At 35.1% G+C, this 24,494-nt stretch overlaps 2 protein-coding genes across 3 annotated transcripts; one reads left to right on the top strand and one right to left on the bottom strand.

The window, feature by feature from the left end:
• Positions 1–415: 415 nt before the first annotated feature.
• Positions 416–23,599, top strand: LOC120627058 (transmembrane protease serine 9-like). Its single transcript, XM_039894896.1, has 25 exons — positions 416–448; positions 1,191–1,305; positions 2,270–2,432; positions 3,433–3,665; positions 4,764–4,954; positions 6,050–6,107; positions 6,186–6,296; positions 7,827–7,951; positions 12,049–12,136; positions 12,540–12,619; positions 12,695–12,725; positions 13,198–13,363; positions 14,114–14,319; positions 14,867–15,069; positions 15,299–15,365; positions 15,723–15,767; positions 16,073–16,140; positions 17,125–17,175; positions 17,256–17,295; positions 18,540–18,711; positions 19,744–19,952; positions 22,009–22,202; positions 23,096–23,153; positions 23,368–23,412; positions 23,494–23,599. The coding sequence occupies exons 1-25, from the start codon at positions 416–418 to the stop codon at positions 23,568–23,570; spliced, it is 2,829 nt and encodes a 942-aa protein (XP_039750830.1). The 3' UTR covers positions 23,571–23,599.
• Positions 6,478–14,945, bottom strand: LOC120626710 (stearoyl-CoA desaturase 4-like). 2 transcript variants are annotated; one of them, XM_039894343.1, is made up of 6 exons: positions 14,672–14,945; positions 10,260–10,390; positions 9,882–10,087; positions 8,743–8,928; positions 7,972–8,167; positions 6,478–6,847 (listed from the first exon to the last, which is right to left on the bottom strand). In XM_039894343.1, exons 2-6 carry the CDS (start codon positions 10,269–10,271, stop codon positions 6,620–6,622), a joined length of 828 nt encoding a protein of 275 aa, XP_039750277.1. In that variant the 5' UTR covers positions 10,272–10,390; positions 14,672–14,945; the 3' UTR covers positions 6,478–6,619. The 2 variants fall into 2 exon arrangements, with proteins under 2 accessions (XP_039750277.1, XP_039750276.1); XM_039894342.1 differs by lacking the exon at positions 14,672–14,945 and adding an exon at positions 10,683–10,858.
• Positions 23,600–24,494: the final 895 nt, after the last annotated feature.

Here is a 24,494-nt window from a genome sequence, read left to right on the forward strand (position 1 = left end):
TCGTTGTAGGCCATTCGCGTACCTATATGTCACCCACATGACAGGCTACATGTGTAAAAAGTTTGGTAATAAGCCTGAGTTGTACCTCCTTATTATATAGAACCTCCTTATAGAGCCGCGAACTAACCTAAATCGCGTCGGACTGCCAATGCTCTACGCTCCATTTTGATATTCTTCACATCTGATAAGTTGCCAGTATTTAGTACGCCCCAGTCCCCAGATACTTGAACTCTGAGACTCTTTTCAGAGAAGTTCCCTTAAGAGTCACTACAGAGATGAGAGAATTCGACAATTAAAACATTAGTCTACTTTTTCCATATCAAAAATATTGAAGGTGATATAAGAGTGCTCAGTAGTGTAAATGTAGGTTTGATTGAAAGGAAAATTTTCCCCAGTCTAGCTCTCTAAGGTTAGAATGTATCATCTAAGTGCGATTGAACAAGTTCAGGTTATACTAAGACTAGTACAACCTAATAATAGTCACAGCGTAATAATGTGGTGGCGAGGGCAATGCACTCATTCCTGTGCAGCCTCAGATCTTGCACATCGCTTTAGGGATAGCGTCAGGTTTAGATACACTAGATATTTTCTTAATAAATAATTACGTGAAGAAGCAGTTTCCATCATGATGTGGAGTTTTAGTGTTGTGTTTTTATTTCTAGCTTGCTATGGGATTACTGTGAGTATGTTATTTATTTTTGTTGTTGCAAAGTTTTTTTTTCTCGTTTCTAAAGTAGTTTCTTGGTGACTTTTTTTTATTTAGGCACTGCTAGTTAATTATTGTGAAAGAAATCACCATCAGTTGTACAAAGCTACTCGTATTGTAGCGTAATAAAATTAATTCCTACTACCATAAAAAGAAAAACCTAAATAGCATTACTTGTCGAGTTAATATATTATATTATATTATACATATTTGAATCTAGTTCAATTAGATAAGCGTATAGCCTATACCTAGTAAGTAAGTTTGTATCCTATCTTATAAAAAACGGCCTCTTCTAACGGGAGGGTTTGCCCATGATCACCCATCTGTGCAAATGTGTTGGTGATCGCAGTATATGGTAGTAGTAGCACAGAGGACGCTTTCTGTTATATACCTTTAGTCGCCTCGTACGACACCCGCGGAAAGAAGAGGGGTGAAACGTTAATAGGCTGTGGACGATGTTGAAGGTTATTTAATTTATGTTAAGGTTAAGGCGGAAGAAAATGCTAACTCCACAGAAGACAATGTAAGCGCCTCTGATGTTGTTGTTGAACCAATTCCGGAAGGATTACTTACGGAGGATATCGATAAATGTAATTGCAGTAAGTAATTTTCCTATTTATTGTTTGCTATGTTTTTAACAATTTTATTTCGCTTGCAACGTGTTTATGTAAATTTGTTTAGCTCAAATCTTGCAACTGAATCTTGAAACAGCTATCCCCAACCGATTGAGCTAAAATAAACGTATGTTCTTGATGACCATGCATGGTAGCTAAGAGAGATCATTCTAGTGTATCGAATCTACCGGACTACTATCACGATGCTACCCCGTTCCCCAATAATGGATTAAAAAATTAAGGGGTGTCCGTAGAAGAATATAACGAAGTTGGTTGTCGAAATCATTTATATTAATTTATTAATCCATAAATCTTACTAAAATTCAGTGAAAAACTTAGTTAAAAAAGTTAAGTTGTCACGTTTCATATAAAAAGAAAAGCCGCCTTCTTTGTAGACCGATCAAGGACCAAAAGTTTCCTTGATCGGTCTTTCAGTTAAAGGTCAGTCTTCGTAAAAATAGTTCTTCTATACGTGCGAGTGTCTGTTAACGGAAAACAAGCGCCTATTATATATACTTATATGAGCGAAATACAACAAGTTATCTAAAAAGATACCTGGCATCGATATCTTCCATGACTCACCCACAGCTTTTAGGAAAAAACTCACCGGACACTTATAGGTGAATTAAATTTTTCGTCAAATTAAGTTTACACGACGCTTTGTCAATGCTATGTGTACCACCTACTTGTAATTGCACGTCAATTCCATATCAGTCCATGTTTTTGTGTGTGTGCCATATTTAAAAATGTTTAATATGCATGATGTTAGAGCTCTTAATAAATAGATAAATAAACTCCTCCTAGACGGCTTGACCGATTTGGATGAAACTTTGTGTACATATTTCATTGAGTTTCGGGATGATATGAAAACATAATTGAATCTAGGAGGTGGTGCTGGTTTACGGCCAAGACGACGTTAATTATATGTATACTTATCATAATACCTAAGGATGCGGGGAGCGCAACGAGGCCTCCAGAATCGTAGGCGGTGTAGAGACAGCCGTAAACGAGTTTCCCTGGGTGGCCAGACTGACGTACTTCAACAAGTTCTACTGTGGAGGAATGCTCATCAACGACCGATATGTCTTGACTGCAGCTCACTGTGTCAAAGGGTATGTACTATCTAACGATATGTACGCTTTTTTATATATTTTATAACTAACTAGCGTACCCAGCCCGCTTAGCCGGGCTAGATTTTGCTTTATTTTATTTAAACAATAAACATTAAATTTTTAATTTAAGTCTCATAATATATTAAATCATTTATTTCTCTCCGTATTCATTCTCTTCTATTCTCTTCTCGAGCGGGTGAAGATCATTATCTACACCTATGTACACCCAACAATAGAATATCATCATAGTAAATAAAAGCTGTATTTGACCGTTTGACAGTTCAAAAATAGGAGTGCTCTGATCGTCACCAAACTTTACAGGATTACTCGCCAGGTCAATCCGGAGATCCCCTGAAAGTTTCATTGAAATCGGTCCAGCCGTTTCGGAGCCTATACCCAACACTTTCTCTTTTATATATATAGATAGATTCACTACCTACTTCATATAATAATTAATGAATAGATAGTATTTCAATAAAATAGAGAATACGTTTTTCGGTAATAAGTATCTAGATACAAAAAAACCGAAAAGTTAGTGCTTGTCTGATTTTTAGCAACGTTTAGGACTAAAACTTTTATTCAACTGTAATGTCACGTGCTGGTCAGTGATGATGCAGTCTAAGATGTTAATGGGCTTACCATTTAGGGGTATGGCAGCTATAGTTTAATCTGCGTATAATTCGACTTAAAGCTGTTCATATTAACATAAATGAATTTAAATTGAAATAAAGATAATGATAGATACTTTTTATATAAATACTTCTAACAGTCTGATTTATATTTGTCTTTGTTTTAGGTATTCTTAAATAATGTAAAAATAATTCAATAGGTCAATGACATGTGCATGTGGTGGTTAATGTTGTATTTTTATTTGTCCCCTTCAGGACAAGCAATGATTATTGACCATACAGCCTATATCGAATTTGGCTTGTGCATAATAGTGTTTTATCTTTTGTATATATGTATTTTAGCACTCAACTATGTTATTGTTTTCTTTCAGACTAATGTGGTTTATGATAAAAGTAACATTAGGTGAACACAATAGATGCAACAAGACCCATAGACCTGAAACCCGCTATGTGATAAACGCTCTTGCCCATAATTTTACATATCTGACGTTCAGAGATGATATAGCGGTATTAAAACTGAACTTAAGGGTTCCAATATCTGACACTATTAAACCGGTATGCCTGCCTCATAGTGATGGTGAGTTCGCATTTGACTGCTTCATTGGTGTAGTGGATAGCCTGTTTGACTGCAGTTCACGAAGTCTGGTTTTTATATCCCCGGTTTTTCTATGAAGAAATTACTAGTATTAGCTTGACTCGGACAGCAGGTTGACTAGGTCCTTCGCCTGATCCCTCTTTCCTATGGGAGTGAGAGATGAGGGAGTAAGAAACGATGAGAGTAAGGGAATAGAGAGCTCACCAGTGTTTGCACATACATTTGTGCACTATAATATCTCCCGCGAAGAAAAAGCTTTCTGTAAAACTCCAGAGTGACGGATTCCGGCAAGAGTGGTCAAACGACCACTCTTGCCGAAATCGGTCAATTTTAATTACACAGTTTCCCTTGCCGAAATCGGTAAGGAAAACTGTGTAATTAAAATCATACTTAGTCTCGAGTGTCTAATCGAACTCGAATGCTTTTATAGGAAAGAAATTCTGGAGTTTAGGTTTGCGGACTTGCGTTCGCTAATAGTGTTCGCAGGGGAAATGAGGGTTGGACGCCAATTAACTATTTTCGAGCTTGCACTGACAATTTCTTTCTTGATTTGGTAATTCTCAGAGTTAGAAAATGGCGGAGGAATTCCTCCGCCATGCCTCCGTTATTATTACTAAACGTACAATAGCAGCTTGGTGGGTATATGCTCTGAGACTGTTTTCCATCCGGAAGGCTGATGATGTTAGGGCGGATCCTAATCCTAAGACCATTGTCTTACAAAATAACCACTATGTGGTGTTAGAAGTTTTATTTACATAATCATATTAAATAGATAGAATAAATTTCTAGAAGAATGCATTTAGGAGAACTATTTTCGGAATGTATGGCATGCCAAATCACTTTTTTATATGTTAAATTAATTATTTATAATACAATTATTTTAACTCAAAGATATTAGGTCTTTAAATGTAATATTGATCATGATTACCTTAAGTAACTATTAGATATAACATAAATTATGATACCCAATTGTCTAAAACTTCACATATTGTATTTCGTGCAAAGATAATCACTATTAAATGCAGAAGAGGGAGATTTAAAGATGTGGATAATCAATAAAAAAATAATTGAATTACGTTGTCATGTTTACAGCTAACCAATACGAAGGAGTTAAAGCTATAGCAGTAGGATGGGGATCGCTGGGTGAACAACAAAATCATTCTTGCAATCTACTGGATGTGGAATTACCGATTTTGAGCAACAAACAATGTAGGAAGACTAAGTATGAGCCTACTATGATCGTGGACGATATGCTCTGTGCTGGATATCCTGAAGTCGGAGCTAAGGATACTTGCCAGGTAAAGTACAAAACAAGCTTTAATGCCATACATTACTTTTTAGCTAAACTGACAAAAGGTTGGGTGAAATAATTAGGTCGTTGAACGGTGCTGAAGTAGCGATCCTACAACGGAAAATGTTGTGTCTCATTGCTAGACCCTCTGACGAAGAGGACATACGACATAAGCTGCAAGACCGTAACGAGTGGAAAGTCCGGCAGGGAGTACAAAGTACCTATCAGTTGAAACACTGACGATGATAAATTATGTTCATCGTTACTTGGGTAATATTATTGCGGTTAAAGATAAAACAATATATTTTGACGGAATTCAAATGATTAATTTGTTCTTATAAGTTGTCGCCTGAGTAGGAACGGTAGGAACTATAGTAGAGGGACCCGAAATGGTTTAGTTACTTCAAAATTATTCTCTATTTTGTGAGTTCATTTTCATTCTGTCTCTCTCTCTTTGTTGTGATAAAAAAATAGTTATAAAAAAATTATAACCCGTATTGAGAGCAAACAGGAGGCAATACTAATAAATAAAATAAATAAATAAATATATTACTACCATACACACATCGCCATCTAGCCCCAAAGTAAGCGTAGCTTGTTTTATGGGTACTAAGATGACTGATGATTTTTATGAATAATATACATAAATACTTAGAATATACATATAAACACCCAGACACTAAAAAACATTCATGCTCATCACACAATCATTTTTCAGTTGTGGGAATCGAACCCACGGCCTTAGACTCAGAAAGCAGGGTCGCTGCAAACTGCGCCAATCGGCCGTCAAATCATATCATTTATTTACTTATAGAATTATGAGCTTACTAACATCGCCTAAACTAGTATTATGTTAATACAGTTTACCTACGCTCTTGTTAAAGAATTACCATCCTTATTTTAGAACCGTCAAGTTACGTCATATTAATAACACTGACATTTAAAATAATATGAGGCTCTAAGCGATAGTACTTGGTTGGCCATCAGATGGTTTTCATATGAGAAGCGTTTTCGCTTGCGCCATAGAGACAGATTTTTAAGTATACCTAATATTTCGATGGATGATTTTTTACAAAATATTATGCTTATTTTATATTTACAGGGTGATAGCGGTGGACCATTATCCGCGGAAAGAGGTGATAAGCGCTACGAATTATTAGGTACAATGACTTACTTAAATAATAAAGTATAACCTTATCTATAAAACGTATTTTAAATATTTTGTTTTTGATTTACAGGTGTGGTTTCATGGGGAATCGGTTGCGGTAGACGAGGATATCCAGGAGTCTACACAAGAGTCACAAAATACTTGAACTGGATCAAACACAACGCTCGTCACGGCTGTTTTTGCACAGACTAATAATAAAATTAACGTATATCAAACAGATTAAAATATGATGTTCAATAAAATATAAGTTTTCATATTTAAAAGCAATTTTATTTTTAATACATAAAATACGTAAGTTATCTTAAATAATTATTACTTATTGTTCAAAAGAAATACTAAGTCTAATATATAATTATGCTTAAACATGTTTCGTACGATCACGATTAATGGAAAATTGATGCACATAATTATTTGGTTGTTCGTTTTGGTAAAGAATACATTATGCAGCATGTACAATTAAATTAATCTCACCACATTCAACACACACATTCATTAGACGTCGATTTACGCAGTTGCAGTCTTTCTTTTTGCTACGCTCGGGTCAAAGACATCATTCTCATGATTCAAGGGTAGACCTTTGTCTTCCAACACTGCTTCGGGCGCTGTATAAACAACATTGTATGACGGATTTAAGGGGTGTAATATTCCTATTGCTTTGACACTATTTTGGTCTTTTTCGTTTCCCAATGCGTAATGTGTTCCATCTCCACTTTTGGTCACACGTCTTCTTACCTGGATTAAAACAATTAATGCTTATTTTAATTTGGTTTTGTCATTATTACGGTCTGAATAAGCTAGAGTCAGTGTCGCGCCAGTGTAGGTAACAACGAAAATAATTATTGCGTATCATTAGTATGAACTCGTCCACAACTGCCTAGTTCTTTTCCTCCGTAAAAATTAATCTTAGTCCTAAGTCTAGCTCAGAGTTAGGAAATTTTTAATATCTCAGAGAGCCCGAAAATTGGAGCAGCATGGTGGGTCTATTCTCTAAGACCCTCTCTCGTATTAGATAGAAGGCCTGTGCCTTAGAAGAATAGTAGAATCAATTAAATAGATTCTAAGGTATTAAGGTAGCCTTGCGGGAAAGGCTTCGGCTCTCCTTTCGTGCAAACTGAGTTCGATTTTCGGTTCCACTGACTTTTCGGAGTTGTTTGCGTTTTAAATTTAAGTTTCACTTGCTTCAACGTTTAAGATATACATCGTGAGGAAAGCTCCATAATGATTTCAACAGCGTGTTTACCAATCCGCACTTGGCCAGCGTGACAGACTATGGCATTAGTTGAAGGCCGTAGTCTACAATGAAGATTAAGTTAAAAACATTGATAATGTGTGGATACAAGCTACAGCATAGATTGTCTCATCATTAGCGCGTGCCTCGAGAACTCATTAAGTCATCGGTACCGGTTAGTATCGCTAAAATGTGATAAATTGTTGTTAAAGCCCGCATAACCCGTAATAGAGCAGCGTGGGAGTCTAAAATCTAAATTCCGTTTAGTTATGAGAGAAGAGGCCTACGCCAAATTGGTGAATAAATTTGTGAACTAAGTTCACAACGACTGAACTTGAAGCGACGCCAATGATACTCGCTCACGAATGCCAATGATACAATAAGATACATAGTTAGTCAACTCAGCCATCCGACGAAGCAACGAATGGTTACGGTGTGCAAATTATTCTCTCTGCTCGCGCCACGCAACCCCATTACTTCAAGTTTGGCTTTGCTTGCGTGCCGGTACTCTCAATGAGAATACAAAGAAGATGGCTCACTCAGTACATATATACGACTGCTTAAAAGAGATCTTAATGAAACTAGAAACAACTGAAACCACGAAAAGGGTAATTCAATGGTTCCTTACCATTTCCGAGTCAGCAGTTTTCAAGTCATATGCAAGTCCAATTCTTTCAAAGAATCTTATAAAGCTGGCAGATTGGTTGAAGTGCATGGATAGTTCAGCAGCTTTGTAGTCCCAGGGGAAAGCGTGGTGATAGTTGTGCCAACCTTCTCCGAGACTTATGAACGAGACGAACCATGACTCTACAGGCTGTAGTTTTCTGAAACGTACATATACACTCACATAGCAATTACACATAAACGAGTATACCTACTTAAACTTTATTATTGAAATTCCTTTTTGTTTGGATGTAGCAGGGGGTAAAGATTGGTACAGAGTTTTTTAAATACCCGCTTTAAAACACCCCTTAAGGGCTAAAGTCGTAGAAATGGAGGTGGTTGATATTTTGTATATAGTCGTAAGTAGAAAACCTCTTTGCGAGACAGACCAGCGTTTTATTTCACAATAACTGACAAATTTGTTTTGGAAACCAAAACTTTGCGTGAATGAAGACCAAAATCAACAAACTTATTGAACTTAAAATGTAAAAATAAGAAAACGATGTTGTTTAATGGTTCATAAATTGACCAGCTACCTTTTAAATTTAAGGTAAAATTGAAGGTAATTAAAAATTGGTTTTAATAGCAGAATTTAGACAACTTTTAAAGAAAATATACGGTACTTTAATGAATGTCATAATTAGTATAAGTTCTTCGGTAACACACGTGTAAAATCTGCTTTTAGAAATCATGATGGCTAAGCATTAGTTTATTAAATTAAAGTAATTATCCTTACTTGTCATATGGTCTCGTGCCAAATAGATGTGCGGCGCTGTTAACGAGCCACGTACCATTCAGTTGTATTATATATCTAGCAAAGTAACAGGTTAGAAGACTAGTCCTGAACGTCTCTCCGAAATAATAACATGGCACGAACACAGGAATGAATACGGCTAGTACAAAATATAAATAGTAGTAGTACCTGAAACAGAATAATTGATCACCGTTATCATCATCATCAACCTATTAGCACCATACTACAGGGGACAGGTCTCCTCTTAGAAGGGTTTAGGTCGTACTCTACTACGCTGGCCAAATGCGGAGAACTCTCAGGCATGCAGGTTTCCTCACGATGTTTTCCTTCACCGTTAAAAGCAAGTGATACATAAATGGCTTAAATTAGAGACATTATGAAGATAAAGAAATTGATAATTTAGGTTTGAATGTTGGATCGTTATTTGACAGGATATATTCCGGAAAATTCTATTTTGTTCCTTCTTCATCATGTATTAACCTTCAGCATACTCCTCGGGCGGGCGACGTCTTTCTTTGTCATTTGCATGCTATGTTTGGAATGCTATTCGAAGATTCTGTGGTTTCTGAATTTTACAACTTGGGTATCTTTAAAATACTGGGCATACAGAAACCGACTAATATTGATGAATCAAAAACCACTCCACTTCAGCAATAGTTTTACCTGTAATGTCCTAAACGTTTACGTTAAAATGGGTAAAAAGGGAAAGTTGCATCATTCCGCGGGTGTGGAGTGAGAAGTGCGCGTGGCGTTTTCACTGTTTTTGGAAACAATGCACTGCATGCAATAATGACGGAATGATAGTTCTGTATGTTCTTAACTCTGTGGGGGGGATACGTATACCTAGTCTACAGATTCCGATATATTGTGGTCGAGTGGATATCGAATAGGTGCGCTCAAGATCTTGCCATAATACACATTTTGTATATAATAACGCATCAAAAGTGCCATCTATGTGCCTATTTGAATAAAGATATATTTGACTTTGACTTTGACTTTGACTATAATATTTTAAATAAAAATATCAATTTAAGACGCTTGATGAAGATGAAAGCGTACGATTATGGAGTCAACCAATTAAGATATGTATGTTATCAAATATTTATAGTCTTATTTCATACTTTTTTTGAAACATGACCATCCAGTCAGCTTGTAAATCACTCATATCGATTCTCATTCCTAAATTGAGTACGTAAGGATGCTTCTTCATCATTAACCAGCCGATGTGACAGAAGAAAAATCCTCTCTTTGAGTTGTGAGGATCACCATCTGTGTCTGAGTAGCGGTGATGTAGACGATGGTCTCGGGACCAAATGAAGACAGAGTTCTGTTGACAATATATAAATCATAAAAAGCAGTTAAAAACAGATGAAATCGCACGACGTCAATAGTCTAATCAGCGTAAATAACATTGATGAATATGTATCGATAAAAGCTGTTTGAAATATTGTTTAAAATATTTGTAAATTCCATTAAAAAGAAAAGCTTAAGTCTGTTACCTGTCCAGCCATCGTCTGAGCTAATAGAAGAATAACTTTTAAAGCAGGGCTTGCTTTGAATGTTTTGTGAGCAAAAAGTCTATGAGCTCCTATAGTTACTCCTTCCGTTGAGATAAAAGTCAATAACAAATCTGAAACAAGTAAAAATAAATAATTAAATAAATATACTACGTCAATACACACATCGCCATCTAGCCCCAAAGTAAGCGTAGCTTGAGTTATGGGTACTAAGATTTCGGAGGAATATTTTCATTAATAAAACACATTAATACAACATGTTCATCACATAAACATTTTTCAGTTGTGATAATCGAACACACAGCCTTGGACTCAGAAAGCTGCACACTGTGCCAATCAGCCGTCTATAATACAAAAAACAAAAAAAAACAACTATTAAGAAATACATAATAAATTAAAACTTACACCATAGAAATGTTTTAATAGTGATACCTCCCGTTAACATTATGCATAATCCCCATAACGCCAATAGATGTAAAAATAAGAAGCCAATAGCGTTTTTCCATACTATTTGATGTTTGTAGGAATAATCAGTCCCTATGCGTTTCGTTAGAAACATTTCTTTACAATCGTCACTTTTATTATCCGATTTTTGGGCATTCTTTTCAAAATCACTTTTATTAATAGTATTCTGGGGAGTCATTTTTATCTCTATGACTGTCTTATTACTACTGATGACGAAGGATTTCGATCGATCTTTTAAATGTTCATTGTTTCTAATACGTGTTTCCATTGTATTGTATAGAAAATGTATGCTGAACAAATTAGGCAATTCAAACTTGAACTTTAGGTTTGTATGTAAATCAATGTTACAAATAGATACGTGTTTTATTGAAATCGTTATATTTTATTTGCCAATTTTTCAAATGGCTTCAGCAACATTTCATTTCATTGATTATTATTCTTGCTTCATTATTTGTTTTGTTACCGTAATACTTTGGTACAATAATGTCTTAAGTGTTTATTGGAAAATACAAAACAAGTTGCATATAGTTCCTACCTACAAGTGCAAAGCATTCGCCAAATTGGTAAGAAGTAAAACTCTTTTTTTTATTTAGATCATCATCATCATCATCATCATATCAACCCGATACCGGCCCACTACAAGGCACGGGTCTCCTCCCACAATGAACATAAGTTTCTAATAACCTGATAAGGTAGAGTTTTATGTGGTCCGATCGGGAGGCAATTGAAATTTGGCGACAAGATAATGTTATTTATGACGATTGATCCAGAACAGAATTTTAATAATATATTTTTACACAACCATCCCGAACAAATCTTTACTTATCGATTTCCGATTTATGAATACTCCTATGAAATTTAATTTTTATTTATTTAGAATACTTTATTGCACAAACTTAAAAACAATACAAGAAACACAAGAAAACAAAAAAAAAAATAAGTAAAATTAAAAACAATTAAAAAGAAAAATAATAATAAAAAAAAGTTAAATACAGTTGTGTGCAAAGGCGGCCTTATTGCAAAAGCAATCTCTTACAGACAACCCTTGGTGAAAGTAATAATAGAAAACAAGAGGGACAGTGCAAACAATGAAACATACACAGGCAAGAGAAAAAAAAAAAAATAAAAAAATATCTGCCTTGTGTATAAAATTGAAGAGAAAATTAATTCGAGACATGACTTCGAATGGCTTTTGATAACTCGGTTTTAATTAAGAATTCTGAGTATTTGTTTTATTGCCCACGAAATTGTTACAGCTGTGAACCATGCGTTTCCATATTCAGTGAAAACGTTAAATTAAGTATAGTCAGAGCGGTGGACTAAGGATAAACAGCCAGACAGTTTTTGCAATACTTTTTTGTATTTTGAATGGTCAAGAGACCTTAAGTGTGAGGGTAAAATTGAATTATAAGACTTAAGACGTTCTAAAACTAAAAATCTTTTTTGTAAGAAACAAATCTCCATGTATTCATAGGGTGACTATAATATATATTTTAAATGGCCACCATCCCAACTGCAAATTAGATGTTAGATAAATAATAATGAAAATAAAGATAATGATATTTAAAAAAAGTATTCTTTGACTTCATTATTGTATTAAAAAATCGTAAATTTCTCCTAATCATCAGTCCCAGTTGCTGTAGCCCTGTCCGTTTTATTGTTACTTACAATTCTTAGTGACGACATTTGAGATTGAACCATACCGCAAACTATTACATTAGCTTTTTTCATGTACATGCACTGACTAAGGATTTTTTTGAAGTAAATTGTCTAAATAGTTTATCTTTATGTCTTTAGTCCCTAGAGCGCCGCTCCGACTATACACTTATAAAATGAAACCTATATTGTGTGTCTTACTTTGTTTAACATTCGAATTTGTAAGTTTAATCCGAAAGAAGTCGTTTAAATGTGTTTATTAATTTAGTAATTTGGGTATTCCTTTTTGTTTATAGGTTTCTTTAAATAAAGTAAACAACTCATGTGGTAAGGCAATGTGTTTATTTTACATTCTAATATTAAAGTAGCTTAGACGGCGAATTGGTGCAGTGATGCAGCGACCCTGCTTTCTGAGCCCAAGGCCGTGGGTTCGATTTCCCCAACTGGATTTTTTTTTGTGTGATGAACATGATCGTTTTCCAATGTCTGGGTGTTTATATGTATATTGTAAGTGTTTATGTATATTAATAAAATATTCATTAGTCATCTTAGTAACCATAACACAAGCTATGCTTACTTTGGGGCTAGATGGCGATGTGTGTAATGTCGTAGTATATTTATTTATTTAGTTATCATTAAAACAAAAACAATATCTTTCTGGTTCTAATCCTTTAATCCCTAAATATAAGTAGTACTTTTAACTTAAGTATAAACTGTTTGTAAGATTTCTGATAAATTAAATAATTCTTTTATGTAGGTAAGCGTCTAAACCTTAGTAATGTTTATATTATATTCAAAGAGTGTGGTATCGCGGGAAAGAACCGACGCATCGTGGGTGGTACCACAGTCCAGCCTCATCAGTATCCTTGGCTAGTTGCCCTTATGTTGGGGTCAAAGCTCCACTGTGGGGCAGCTATTATCACGGATCAACATTTATTGACAGCAGGCCATTGCATTACCTTTGGGTTAGTAATTTCTTCACTATAATACAACCGTATACTATTCAAAGCATTTACAAATAAGTTGTAATGACAAATGGGATCAAAAAAATTTGCAATAAGTACAATAATAAATGAATACGCCTACAGCTACAAACTAACCTCTTTCTGTATGGCAGTTACAGTAAACGTAAACCCATACCACTAATCGGTTTCTACGCGATATCATACCGAAACGTTAAATCGCTTAACGGTCAGTAACTATATTATGAAAATTAAGCATAATTTGCTGTACTCCGAAAAGCAGGAGAATCTGTATGGTGTAATTTATAATTTCTTCAATACTTATATTCCACACCAAACAGATCGGCAATCTACCCTCTACACAAGTTTCGCTTCGAAAGCGGAGCATCCTCAGGAGATGTTGACTTTACAATGAATAATTGTTAAGTGAAGAAAGAAATGTTCGGTAACTAGCCACAGCTGAAGCCTCTGATCAGATCAGACCAGAGAAAGTTCAGAAATAATAAATTCCCAAATTGTTCTAGTCGAGGATCAAATCACTTAAAAGCAGCGCGCTCTGCGCTGAGGGCAAGATTCAGTGCCAAAATGTGCTTAAACATTCAAGGAAACTATCCCGAGGACACCTACGTATTATAGGTGTTATCTTAGGTGACCTAAACGTAAACCTGCATGCTTGAGAGTTGCGGACTAGGGCCTAAAGTGAGCCAGTAATGGTTTGATAATGATGATGATGGAAGACATTTTCGTCATCAGGGTCCATTATAAAGATCTCTCGGCGTACATCGGAATGCATGATCGCTTGGGATCGTCACACTCCGTGCTTAGTATAGAAAACGGCGTAAAGCATCCGAATTTCACTTCGAATGCTGTGCGCGACATCAACGACATTGCGGTGCTGACGATGGAGGAAAAAATTAAGTTTTCTGACAAAGTGCGACCAATATGTTTACCCAGTTCAGGTATGGTGTTCGATGTTATCTGACCATTCGACAGATTAAAACATTTTATCACTTTAAATTAATATCAAATGCCTTTGTAGTTTGTATTTGGCAACAAAATTATTACTGAAGCAAATAACTTCAATGTCGAGCTCAAAATGAAAATTATTTAATTATCTTTATTTTATTTGACCTATCTATATAACTTTATTGAATTAAGAGGACAAAATGGCAAAGGCAAAAATAAAAATGATGTGATCTCTTCTGAGCTACCTTTGCCAGTTTTGTGGACTACGTATGTGAAATGATAAGAAAAGTTAATGTTGAATTGAGGTCGTATGGGTTATATGGATTCAAAATTTATTTTACTAACCTTATCAAGTCTTACACCGTCTTCTTGACAACGGGCTTCAAGCTTTCGTTTTATGTGTTTCTGGGATGCTAACTTTGCTTAAGTATATTTCAATTTTCTTATTGTTAATATGGATTAATATCTGTACTCTTGCATTTCGTTATAATTTTTTTTAGACATTCTAATGTGGAATAACATGCAGTAAACATTTTTTAGATATGGACTTCCGTAATCTAGCACTCAGGGTTGCAGGATGGGGAAAAACGAGACAAGGTGCTCTCACTTCCTCGCGTTTTTTGCTGGAAACCAAAGTTAAAATTGTACCAAGTTCAACATGTACTAAATCCGTTATATATAGAGACAATCTTGTTGCGGATTCAATGATGTGCGCTTACAGTCTGGGGAAAGACGCATGCCAGGTATACCAACTTATCTCTCTTTAAATATTACTATTAGAATGATGAGATATAAGTACATACTAAACTATAGAATACCGGTGATAGCTTAATGGATACGACTTCGGTCTTTTCAGAGGACCGAGTTTAATGCCCGGCACGTACCTATCTCTAACCTTTAGAGTTGTGTTCGTTTTAAGAAATAAAAAAAGGCAATATGGCATCATATTCATCTAAGCGTTATTTTTTGTAGGGGGATAGTGGTGGACCAATTTTCTCCACACATTCGCGGACCCATAACAAGAAATGGTACCAAGTTGGTAAGTTTACTGCACCAATTTTAAAACTGAATTCTAATTTCTTGCACATAAATATATAAACTAAACTAAATTTACGAAAAGTAAGGTTGTTATAGAATGGGTCTTAATACCGATGGCTGACGATGGTGCTAGAAGGTTCAAATAAAAGCTTTAACAATAAATTGAAAAAAAAATCCTTACCAATCTTAGTAATAATTTGCTGGTGGCTCATAATAATAAAACACTATTATACCTATAACAGAATAATCAAGAACTAAATAAAAAAAAAAGTGTAAATGCTTTTTTGCCGCCAGTAAATTATAATAAATTATAAATATTATTAACGCTTATTATATTATAATCCTCTAATTTTTTTAGGTATTGTTTCATGGGGCATTGACTGTGCTATGCCAGATTATCCAGGTTTGTATTTTGCCAAAGTATTACTTACCTTGTTCCTTGTACAGAGACAGCCAAGATGCTATTTGACTTAAGTTAAAGAGAAAGTGAAATCATTCTTACTGTTAAAAAAATCAAGTTTTATTTTTTCGTTTAGCATTTTTTTAATATTTTGACACAAAAGCTTATCCATGCAAGAGCTTATTTAGACTAAAGGATGTCTTAGTCTAAATAAGCGAATAGCTAAGAATAGCTCTTTTGTGACCATATAAACGACGTATACTTTTTGTAAATATTTTTGTAATGTTAGTGATTATAAAATCTTTTAGGTGTTTACACAACCGTCGCCAAATATATACAGTGGATAAAACAAATGACGCAGGATGGAATGTATTGCATTTAAGATTTACTGCAATCTGCAAGATAACATCTGCGCAGTGACTATCACTCATTATCACTACAGAATTGTTAACGTTCTACGTTATTCATTAGATTCACTGAAATCAATTTTTATTATTTCTGTAGCTCTTGTACATAAATGTTCCATTCCTAGAACCTCATAATTTTTATTTAGTCATGAAAATAATTGGATCCTATCAAAAATCGTAGCATCGTATTTTATTTTTATTCCTCTACAAGTTAGCCCTTGACTCCTTGAATCTAACCTGATCGTCTTTCTTGATGCAGTCTAAGTTGGTCGCGAGTTAACCTGTTCGGGAGTATGGTAGTCATAACCCTAATACTACTAACTAAATCTCTTTATCGGTAGGGTGATAACCAGCCACGGCCAAACCAGACCAGACTAGGGAAAATTCAGAAATAGTAAATTCCTAAATTACCTCTGCCGAGAATTGAACCCGGGACCTTCTTTTTGAATTCACAGCGCTCACCGTTGCGAAATGGAGGTCGTCCTGTTGCGCCAGGGATGTCGTCATTCATACAAAATATTTTATTCTTTGTAATGCAATAACATTTGAGAGTGAAATTGTTTAAGAATCCAATAAATAACGTGTTGTAAAGTATCGATAAGAAAAGCGAGGGATACCTACAGTACCTTTCCTTACATTTTATTTTCTTTTCAATTTACCACCTAGGTACACACTGTAAATAGTTACAATAAATGTAATGTTTTAATTTTCCTCTATTACACACGGATATCATATTTTGATTTATTAAAGCATTTTACACATAAAAATATCGAGAAACGTGATTAACTGTCCGATACGATATATGTTTAAACCATCTGGTATGAATTTAGAATTTACAAAGGCAAATGCGTGAATAATTTCTATGGTTTAAAGCGTGTAACCAAATAACTAACAGTCGGCCGCGTAAACAGTGTGCAGTGAGAATTGAAGGAGTAAAGTGAAATTAAAATAATAAACCCTACAACATGTGGCATAAATTAATGTTACTTGCCAATTTGCTTCAGGTGTGTAGATTTGACTTTCGAATTCTTAAATGAAATACATAGGTAAATCTTTATAATGAAAAGAAGGGCTTGTGTTTTAGATGCAGAGCAGTGTTTCGGGTGGAGGTTCTCCTCCATGCGGTAAGTTAGTTTTTAAGAGTTGAAAATATTGACAAGGAAAAGTTATAGTAAGTTAATTTTATTAATTAGGTCACAGCTATTTTGTTCTGAAAATGATTGACGCCGTAAAGTTATTAACAAAAGATTATCCAAATCTATGAAATAAAATACCGCAATGTGCCTTAAACTTTTACGACTATTATCACATTTAAGTGATAGTTAACAGGACGGTTGGTATCGTCTTTATGCAGGGTTAGGTTAGATATTACCAATTTATTAGCCCTGAGCCTTCTTTATGCGCGTTAGGGAAAAATTTAGAGTAAATTGATGCGATGCGCGCGCACACCGTCACAAAAAAACGACACCCTGAAGTTAGCTGTAAGGTTTGACAGTAGGTATACACTTTCAATTGTCAAAGTCTAGGGGCTCATTCCGATGATTTAATTGATTCAATTGTACAAAAATTGTAATGTTGAGTGAAACTTTGTCGTCCGATAATGATTCTTTTAGTATTCCAAATTTAATTATCTTTACTATGTCCATTTTTTTTTGTGACCTTTAAATAAACTTTCAATGTATTAAATACCTTTTTTTCTATTGTAAGTGTTGTTTTTTCTACAAACGTAGATTAAGGCGAAAGATAAAATTTTTGAAAAGATTTTTATCTTGTTACGCCATAGAAGTATAAGTTCTAAAGCGTGTATATACACCACGGTTTTTTAAAAATATAAATACCTTTAATACCCAACAATTCTAAGCGTGAATAAGAAAAATATGTTATTCACTATATTTAATACTCTATAGTGTAGTGGTTAGGAATCCGGCCTCACTTTTGGGGAGCCGAGTTGGAATTCCAGCACGCACCACTAACTTTTCTAAGTTATGTGTATTTTAGGCAATTAAAATGATTTTCACTTGCTTCAACGGTGAAGAAAACATCGTGAGGAAAACTGCATGCCTGAGAGTTCTCTGTAATGTTCTCAAAGTCGTGTAAGTCCGCGAATCCGCTCTAAGCCAGCTTGGTGGTCTACAGCCTTCACCCTTCTCATGTGTGAGAGACCCGTGTGCCAGTGCAATTCTTGCAAGAGCTTACTAGTGAAACTCATAATATTATTCGGTAGATTTGAACGGTTCTTCTTACAACTCGTTCAAACTTTACGTTTTGTTGCAATAATGTATGTATCGTTAAGTAGAGTTAATAGCGAATTAATACTTTATTTCAATACTTCTATGTTTTAAATTAAATACTAAACTTTTATCAATAGAATGTGGCAAGCCATCCGATGACATAGTGTCAATGAGAATAGTTGGAGGAAGGAGGGTTGTACCTCACTCTTACCCCTGGACTGTGGCAATAACAAAGAATAACAGCATGCATTGTGGGGGCGCTATGATCACTGACAGGCACGTATTGAGCGCTGGTCATTGTTTCAAATGGTAAGTTATTTTAATTCGGATATCCCCAATATTAATTCCCATTTGCGTGATGTGATTCAGAGACAAAAAGTATTGAAAAATTGCCTGGCAGAGATCGCTATTAAGCGATTAGGCCGCCTCCTGTATTCTATTTCTTTCTTTATGTTTCTGTTTCTATTATATTTTTGTAAGTATATTTTAATGTAGTATACAAGAAAGAGTTAAATAAATAATAAATAAATAATATTTATCATGTTATAAAAGCATCTACCCAACCCAATCCATATTTGTTTTTATAACCGGATACCGTAGGTAATATAAAAGCTACCTATACCTAAGTTCAAACATTATATTAAAACACATTTAATCAATTGTGGTTAGGTACTCCGACAAGATTCGACAAGGCTGCTTGGAAGAAGGTTACTCCGCTCTCATCTCTCACTAGATAGAAAAATTGTAAAGATTGTTACCTATAAAATGATTTTGAAAAAAGAGCAATCTGATGAGTTTCTTGCCGGTTCTTCTCGGTAGAATCTGCCTTTCCTAACCGGTGGTACAGTCACTACAAACAGACTTGACGTTTATAAACTAGGCCTACTTGAAATTTGAATTTGAATTTATTGTTTGAACTACAAATCTCATGTTATCGAGATCTCATTTTATGTGCGTTAAATAGGTGTTTAAAAATATAAGTTTATATAGGTATCTACAATTGTCTAACCTACAAGTTTGTGAATTGTAAATTTTTATAAAGTAGCCAGCGCGCGGACTGGCAACTTTATAAAAATGCTAACTTTATGATAACTTCCAAAGTTTGTTGCTTAGTCAACCATAAAAGATAGGTACCTACGTACTCATTCAAATTCATATCTAAATATTATTTATTAGCATTGAATTCTTGCTGTTTTAGCAGTTTTACTCAGGCATCTACGAGTACTATGTTTTCAATTAATCATTATAAGACATATTACTTTGGTTACAATTTAAATTTTAAAATAATTGTATAGAGTAAATATAATTGCAATAATTATGGTTTTTGTTATTGCTTGATAGGGATGAAACATCAAATATGGTGGTTCTTGTCGGCCTAAACAATGTCGATGATCTATCAAATGTTGAGAAGAGAACTATATCGCATGTCGTCATTCATGAAGGATTCACTTCCACAGCGGTACGAGACGAAAACGACATAGCGATCGCTACATTAAACAAACCTGTACCATTTAATAAAAATATTAAGACGATTTGTTTACCGAACCCAGGTACGTACATTTCATCCATTTTACGGTGATGACCTTAAGGATTTATGCCACAGTTTCAAAGTGTTGCCTAAGTTGGCTAGATTAATAAATTGCGCATCATGAAAGTTGGAAAATAAAGCAGTTCTTAAATCCACTACAAGATAGCCCTTGACTGCAGTCAATCTCATCTGTAGTCTATTTAGGCGCAGTTATAGTTCAGATATGAGGGGTTTGAGCGCTCTTTACAGAGCGTCTTTCAAGAAAAATGTTAACACAAGTCTTACTGCTTACCAGTGCTCCTTCTGGGCACAGGTACGGGGTTGACACCGCAAATTTCCCAACTCCAGGCTATAAGTACTAAAAAACGTTTAACAGAAAAAAACACAGTACCCAGAAGTTATTGTTCAATCTCACCTGGTGGTACGTGATGATGGTAGCTGCGTATAGCATTTTCGCCAAATGGCAATTACCTATATAATAACCACACTCTTAATCGGTTCAAACACGGCCACATACCTATAGGAACGTTTTATTACTTGGCGGCACGTCTTCGACAGTAGGGTGGTAACTAACTTCGGCGAAGCATTTAGATTAGAGCAAAGGAAATTTTGAAATTATAAATTTCCAAATCGCCCAGGCCGGGACCACTACATTAGTAAAATCGCTGAACACTGCACCACCAAGGCTAGCAGGAGACATACATTATATCCCGTGACAAAGGATTTAATTAACGTGTCCACCTGCCAAAGTACAGCAACATTGAATAGGCGAAGTTTACCCCCGTACACTGCAGTATCACTAAATCAGTTCAAGAATAGACTGGGCAAACACCAAAAAGACAAAAAGCACAAGATATAGATGCATCAGCGAAAGCGGCTTAGTCTATATAATAGTAATAATATGTGCGCCAATGCTCGGAGAGTTGTTAAAACTATGAGCGAAGAAATAATGATGCCCTTTACCCTGGAAGAAATATTTCTCTTGTCAAAGCTAGCCATGCAATGAGGTCATTGCACAGGAGCTGCTTGATGTAGTAGAATGTAGTAAGTACAAAGTTCGGCACGTTATGCGTTATGCGAAATGAATCACGAATTTAGTCGTAGGTTGCCCTTGGACTCGAAGGAGTTACAACAGCCACCTTAGCGACCAAAGGAATTCGAAAAGTCACAAAACTCCGCACGTAACACAACCAATTTTCAGCACTGAAAATGCGAATAACATCAGAAGCAAATCTACGCTCGTATATGCTTTATCAAGCGCCATCCATGTGTTATCGGCAGATCGCTTGATATTTTTCAGTAGTTACAGAAAAAAGCGGTGCATGCTTTAAGAGCAATGTTCAGTCAAATTTATTTGACCATTTTTGTTTTATAACGATAAGTAGATAATATCACTGCCTGCGTATCCTCGAAATATGAATCTATATTGTACTGATGGTGAGATGCTGCAAATATTATTCGTAAACGCTTTGGCATATAGTTCTAACGACCTAGAATGTTTTTTTTATTCTTATTCCACCATTGCTCTTCACTGCAAACTCACCTGGTGGTAAATCTTATGCAGTCTATAAAGAGGTATGGCAATTGTCAGTTATATTAAACGCATACCCAACACCATCAATGGGTTTCTACGCGACATTTAACCGGAACGTTTAATCTCTGGGCAGCAGGCAGCTTTGTCGGCAGAGTGGTTTAGCCTTAGGCTACTAGAAAATATAAATTTGTAAAATGCCTCCGCCAGAGATCGAACCCGGGCCTTTCGCAAACACTACTAATAAGACTACAGCGCTCTCCACTGCTTCACAAGGGGTCACCAAACTAGACGGAGGTACTACATATGGAAGCGTTATAGGTAGTAGTTTATAATTTCTGTGCTATGATAAAATTGTCCTTGTATGTGTTTCAGGTAGTCATCTTTTTTATTAAAAGTGATTTCTAAATAGGGCCATGCAACCTACCATGTCATTTCTGTTATCCCTTGACATTCTTTCATTTACTTTAGCTAAAGTACTACATTGTGCTGTGTCCGAACTCCTAAAGTCTTATTAAATAATAATTAACAATTAATTGATCTGCAGGACAAGACTTTGGTGGAAGAACTGGTATAATAGTCGGTTGGGGACGCATGGGTGTAGACAAATCCGCCTCAAAGGTCCTAATGAAAGCCAGTCTCCCTATTCTCACGGACCAAGAATGCTTGAACTCTAAACTTAAGAAATATTTAAAGCCAACAATGATGTGCACTTTTTCAAAAGGAAAGGATGGTTGCCAGGTAACTATCTTTAATTTTGGGTCAAGTTTTGCATCATAATTTTCATTATCCTCTAGAAATAGGGGAAATATATAAGGGATACATAAAAGAAGTAACACAACATTTTTTTGAGGATTGTAATTGCGAGCAGGTAACGTGTATGCAAAGAAGCAGTGATAGTCGTCCATTGGTTAAGACTTCGGCTTCACCTTCGGGGGGCCAAGGCTCGATCTCTGTTCTAAGTTATGTGTGTTTTAAATAATGATACTGGTAATACCATTTGTAAACATGTGAGGAAACCTGCATGCCTTAGCGTTATCCACAATGTTCCCAAAGGTGTGTGGAGAACACCAACCAGCAATGGCCCAGCGTGGTGGACTACGGCTTAAAACTTTCCCATTGTGGGAGGAGATTGATGATGATGATGATGATGAACGTATACAATTTCAAAAAGAAGATCCGTAAAAGAACACGAGCTAACGACATATCTGAGCCAGTTGTGTCTATAGTGACAATAGCGGAGAGCGAGGCACTTCACGGAAGATCAATTTATATTGGGGTCCCAAGGTGCTGATCTAACATGGGAAAGCGAAATGTTACAATTTTGGCCACGGCACATTGCGAACAGCAAAGCGTCTAGGGGCTAAAACCAAATATGTATGGAAATATACCAAACATGTAATGGGTAGCGGTGACCGGTGCAGAGGTTCTTCGTATGCATTTATCAGAGTTCCGTTCCCAAAGGGTGCCAAAGACATTGATAAGGAAATTACTTTATATGTTTTCATTGGATATTAAGTATGTAGCGGTGCGGTTCGTAGAAGACTAAAAATATGTTAAAAAGCTTCCGCACACCGGGATTTTTCAATATCATTTTAATTTTATTTTCTTATTAATTTATTTATTTGTTGAAGGGTGATAGTGGAGGTCCTCTTCTGGTATTCGATACGGACGGCAGATATGTCCAAGCAGGTAAGAAACAATCTTTCTTACCTCTTAAAACTTAGCAATAAATGCAAAAGAAATCAAGAAATGATTTTGGTTCCATCAATCCACAAAAATGTAAAATGCGCAAATACTCAGTTTACTATTCTGAGGCTTTTATTTGTTTCCAGTAAAGTGTTTATATGAAATTAATTCGACGACAGTGATATATTTAGTTTTAAGTTTATTTATTATGTTCTAGGAGTTGTATCATGGGGAATAGGGTGTGCTGATCTCAGATATCCAGGTTAGTGAATTGCGTATGAACGTGGGTGTGAATTGTTTTGTGACTGTCGTTTGTTTTTTTTTAACTTGTTATTGTTTTCAGGTGTTTACACGAAAGTTAGTCATTACATCGACTGGATAGAGGAACATTCTTCTAGTGGGAAGACTTGTGACTCATAGTCATTGGTACTTTAATAAAAATAAATATATTTAAGATTTTAAAATAAAAACAAAATATTTTAATATTTGTTTGAATTTTTTAGCCTATAAGCCAAAAGTATACATGCCTCTAATAAAATAAATACCGCTACTTTAAACCGGTTAAGAAAAACCCGTATTTGATCGAAATGAACTAATTAATTTTATTAACAATGAATAAAACAAATCTACATAGGTACCTATTGAAGTTACAATAAAACCAAATTAAAGTAAGTAGTAAGTAAAGTAATACCTAAATTCATAAAGAACATTCGTTAATAAATACGTATATAATACCTAGCTGTTAACTAACTTAGCAAATTAAACTACATACAATGATTAGAGTATGTTATTTGTAATTATATATTTTTCTACCTAATTAGAGTTGATTATTTTGGTAACCTCTTAGAAGTCTCCAATTGATTGACGCCATTTTGGCGCTGTAAGTACGGATAATGTTAATACAAGTGCTCAAGGAACCACTAAAACTGTATTATTAGTTCAAGAGGACACCGTATATCAAAATATGTGGCGCTTCGAATGGAGACAAGATTTCAACTTTTATTTGTCGTTCTGTTTCACTGCAGGTTATTGCAAATTTATTTACCTTTTTTAAACTTCTGTTTTTCTATTTTTGAAAATTGCACGCTATTAGTGTATTTTGGTTGTAGGTGTAAGACACTACCCATAGATGTCTTCCAGGTGGTGGTAAATCGATTAATCATAATAAGTTTTTAATTCTATTCTAATAAAATCGAAATTATGTACAATTACTTTTATTACGAAAATTTATAATGCCTTTCTGACATAAAATTTATGTGATTTATTAGACTACAAAAAGTATTAATTTCATAAAACGATTTTATAGTTAACAGGAATCGATTAAGAATGGTAATATCGATATAC

Source organism: Pararge aegeria, chromosome 10, assembly GCF_905163445.1.
Source record: "Pararge aegeria chromosome 10, ilParAegt1.1, whole genome shotgun sequence".
NCBI classification, from domain to species: domain Eukaryota; kingdom Metazoa; phylum Arthropoda; class Insecta; order Lepidoptera; family Nymphalidae; genus Pararge; species Pararge aegeria.

Coding starts and splice junctions, on each gene's coding strand:
- LOC120627058 (XM_039894896.1), top strand. CDS start 416: ATGTATCATCTAAGTGCGATTGAACAAGTTCAG. Junction 6,108..6,185: donor TAAGCGCTACGAATTATTAG/GTACAATGACTT, acceptor TTTGATTTACAG/GTGTGGTTTCATGGGGAATC. Junction 16,141..17,124: donor CGCAGGATGGAATGTATTGC/ATTTAAGATTTA, acceptor AATTAAAATAAT/AAACCCTACAACATGTGGCA.
- LOC120626710 (XM_039894342.1), bottom strand. CDS start 10,836: ATGTTTCTAACGAAACGCATAGGGACTGATTATTCCTACAAACATCAA. Junction 8,168..8,742: donor GGCACGAGACCATATGACAA/GTAAGGATAATT, acceptor TGTACGTTTCAG/AAAACTACAGCCTGTAGAGT. Junction 6,848..7,971: donor AAACTGCTGACTCGGAAATG/GTAAGGAACCAT, acceptor GTTTTAATCCAG/GTAAGAAGACGTGTGACCAA.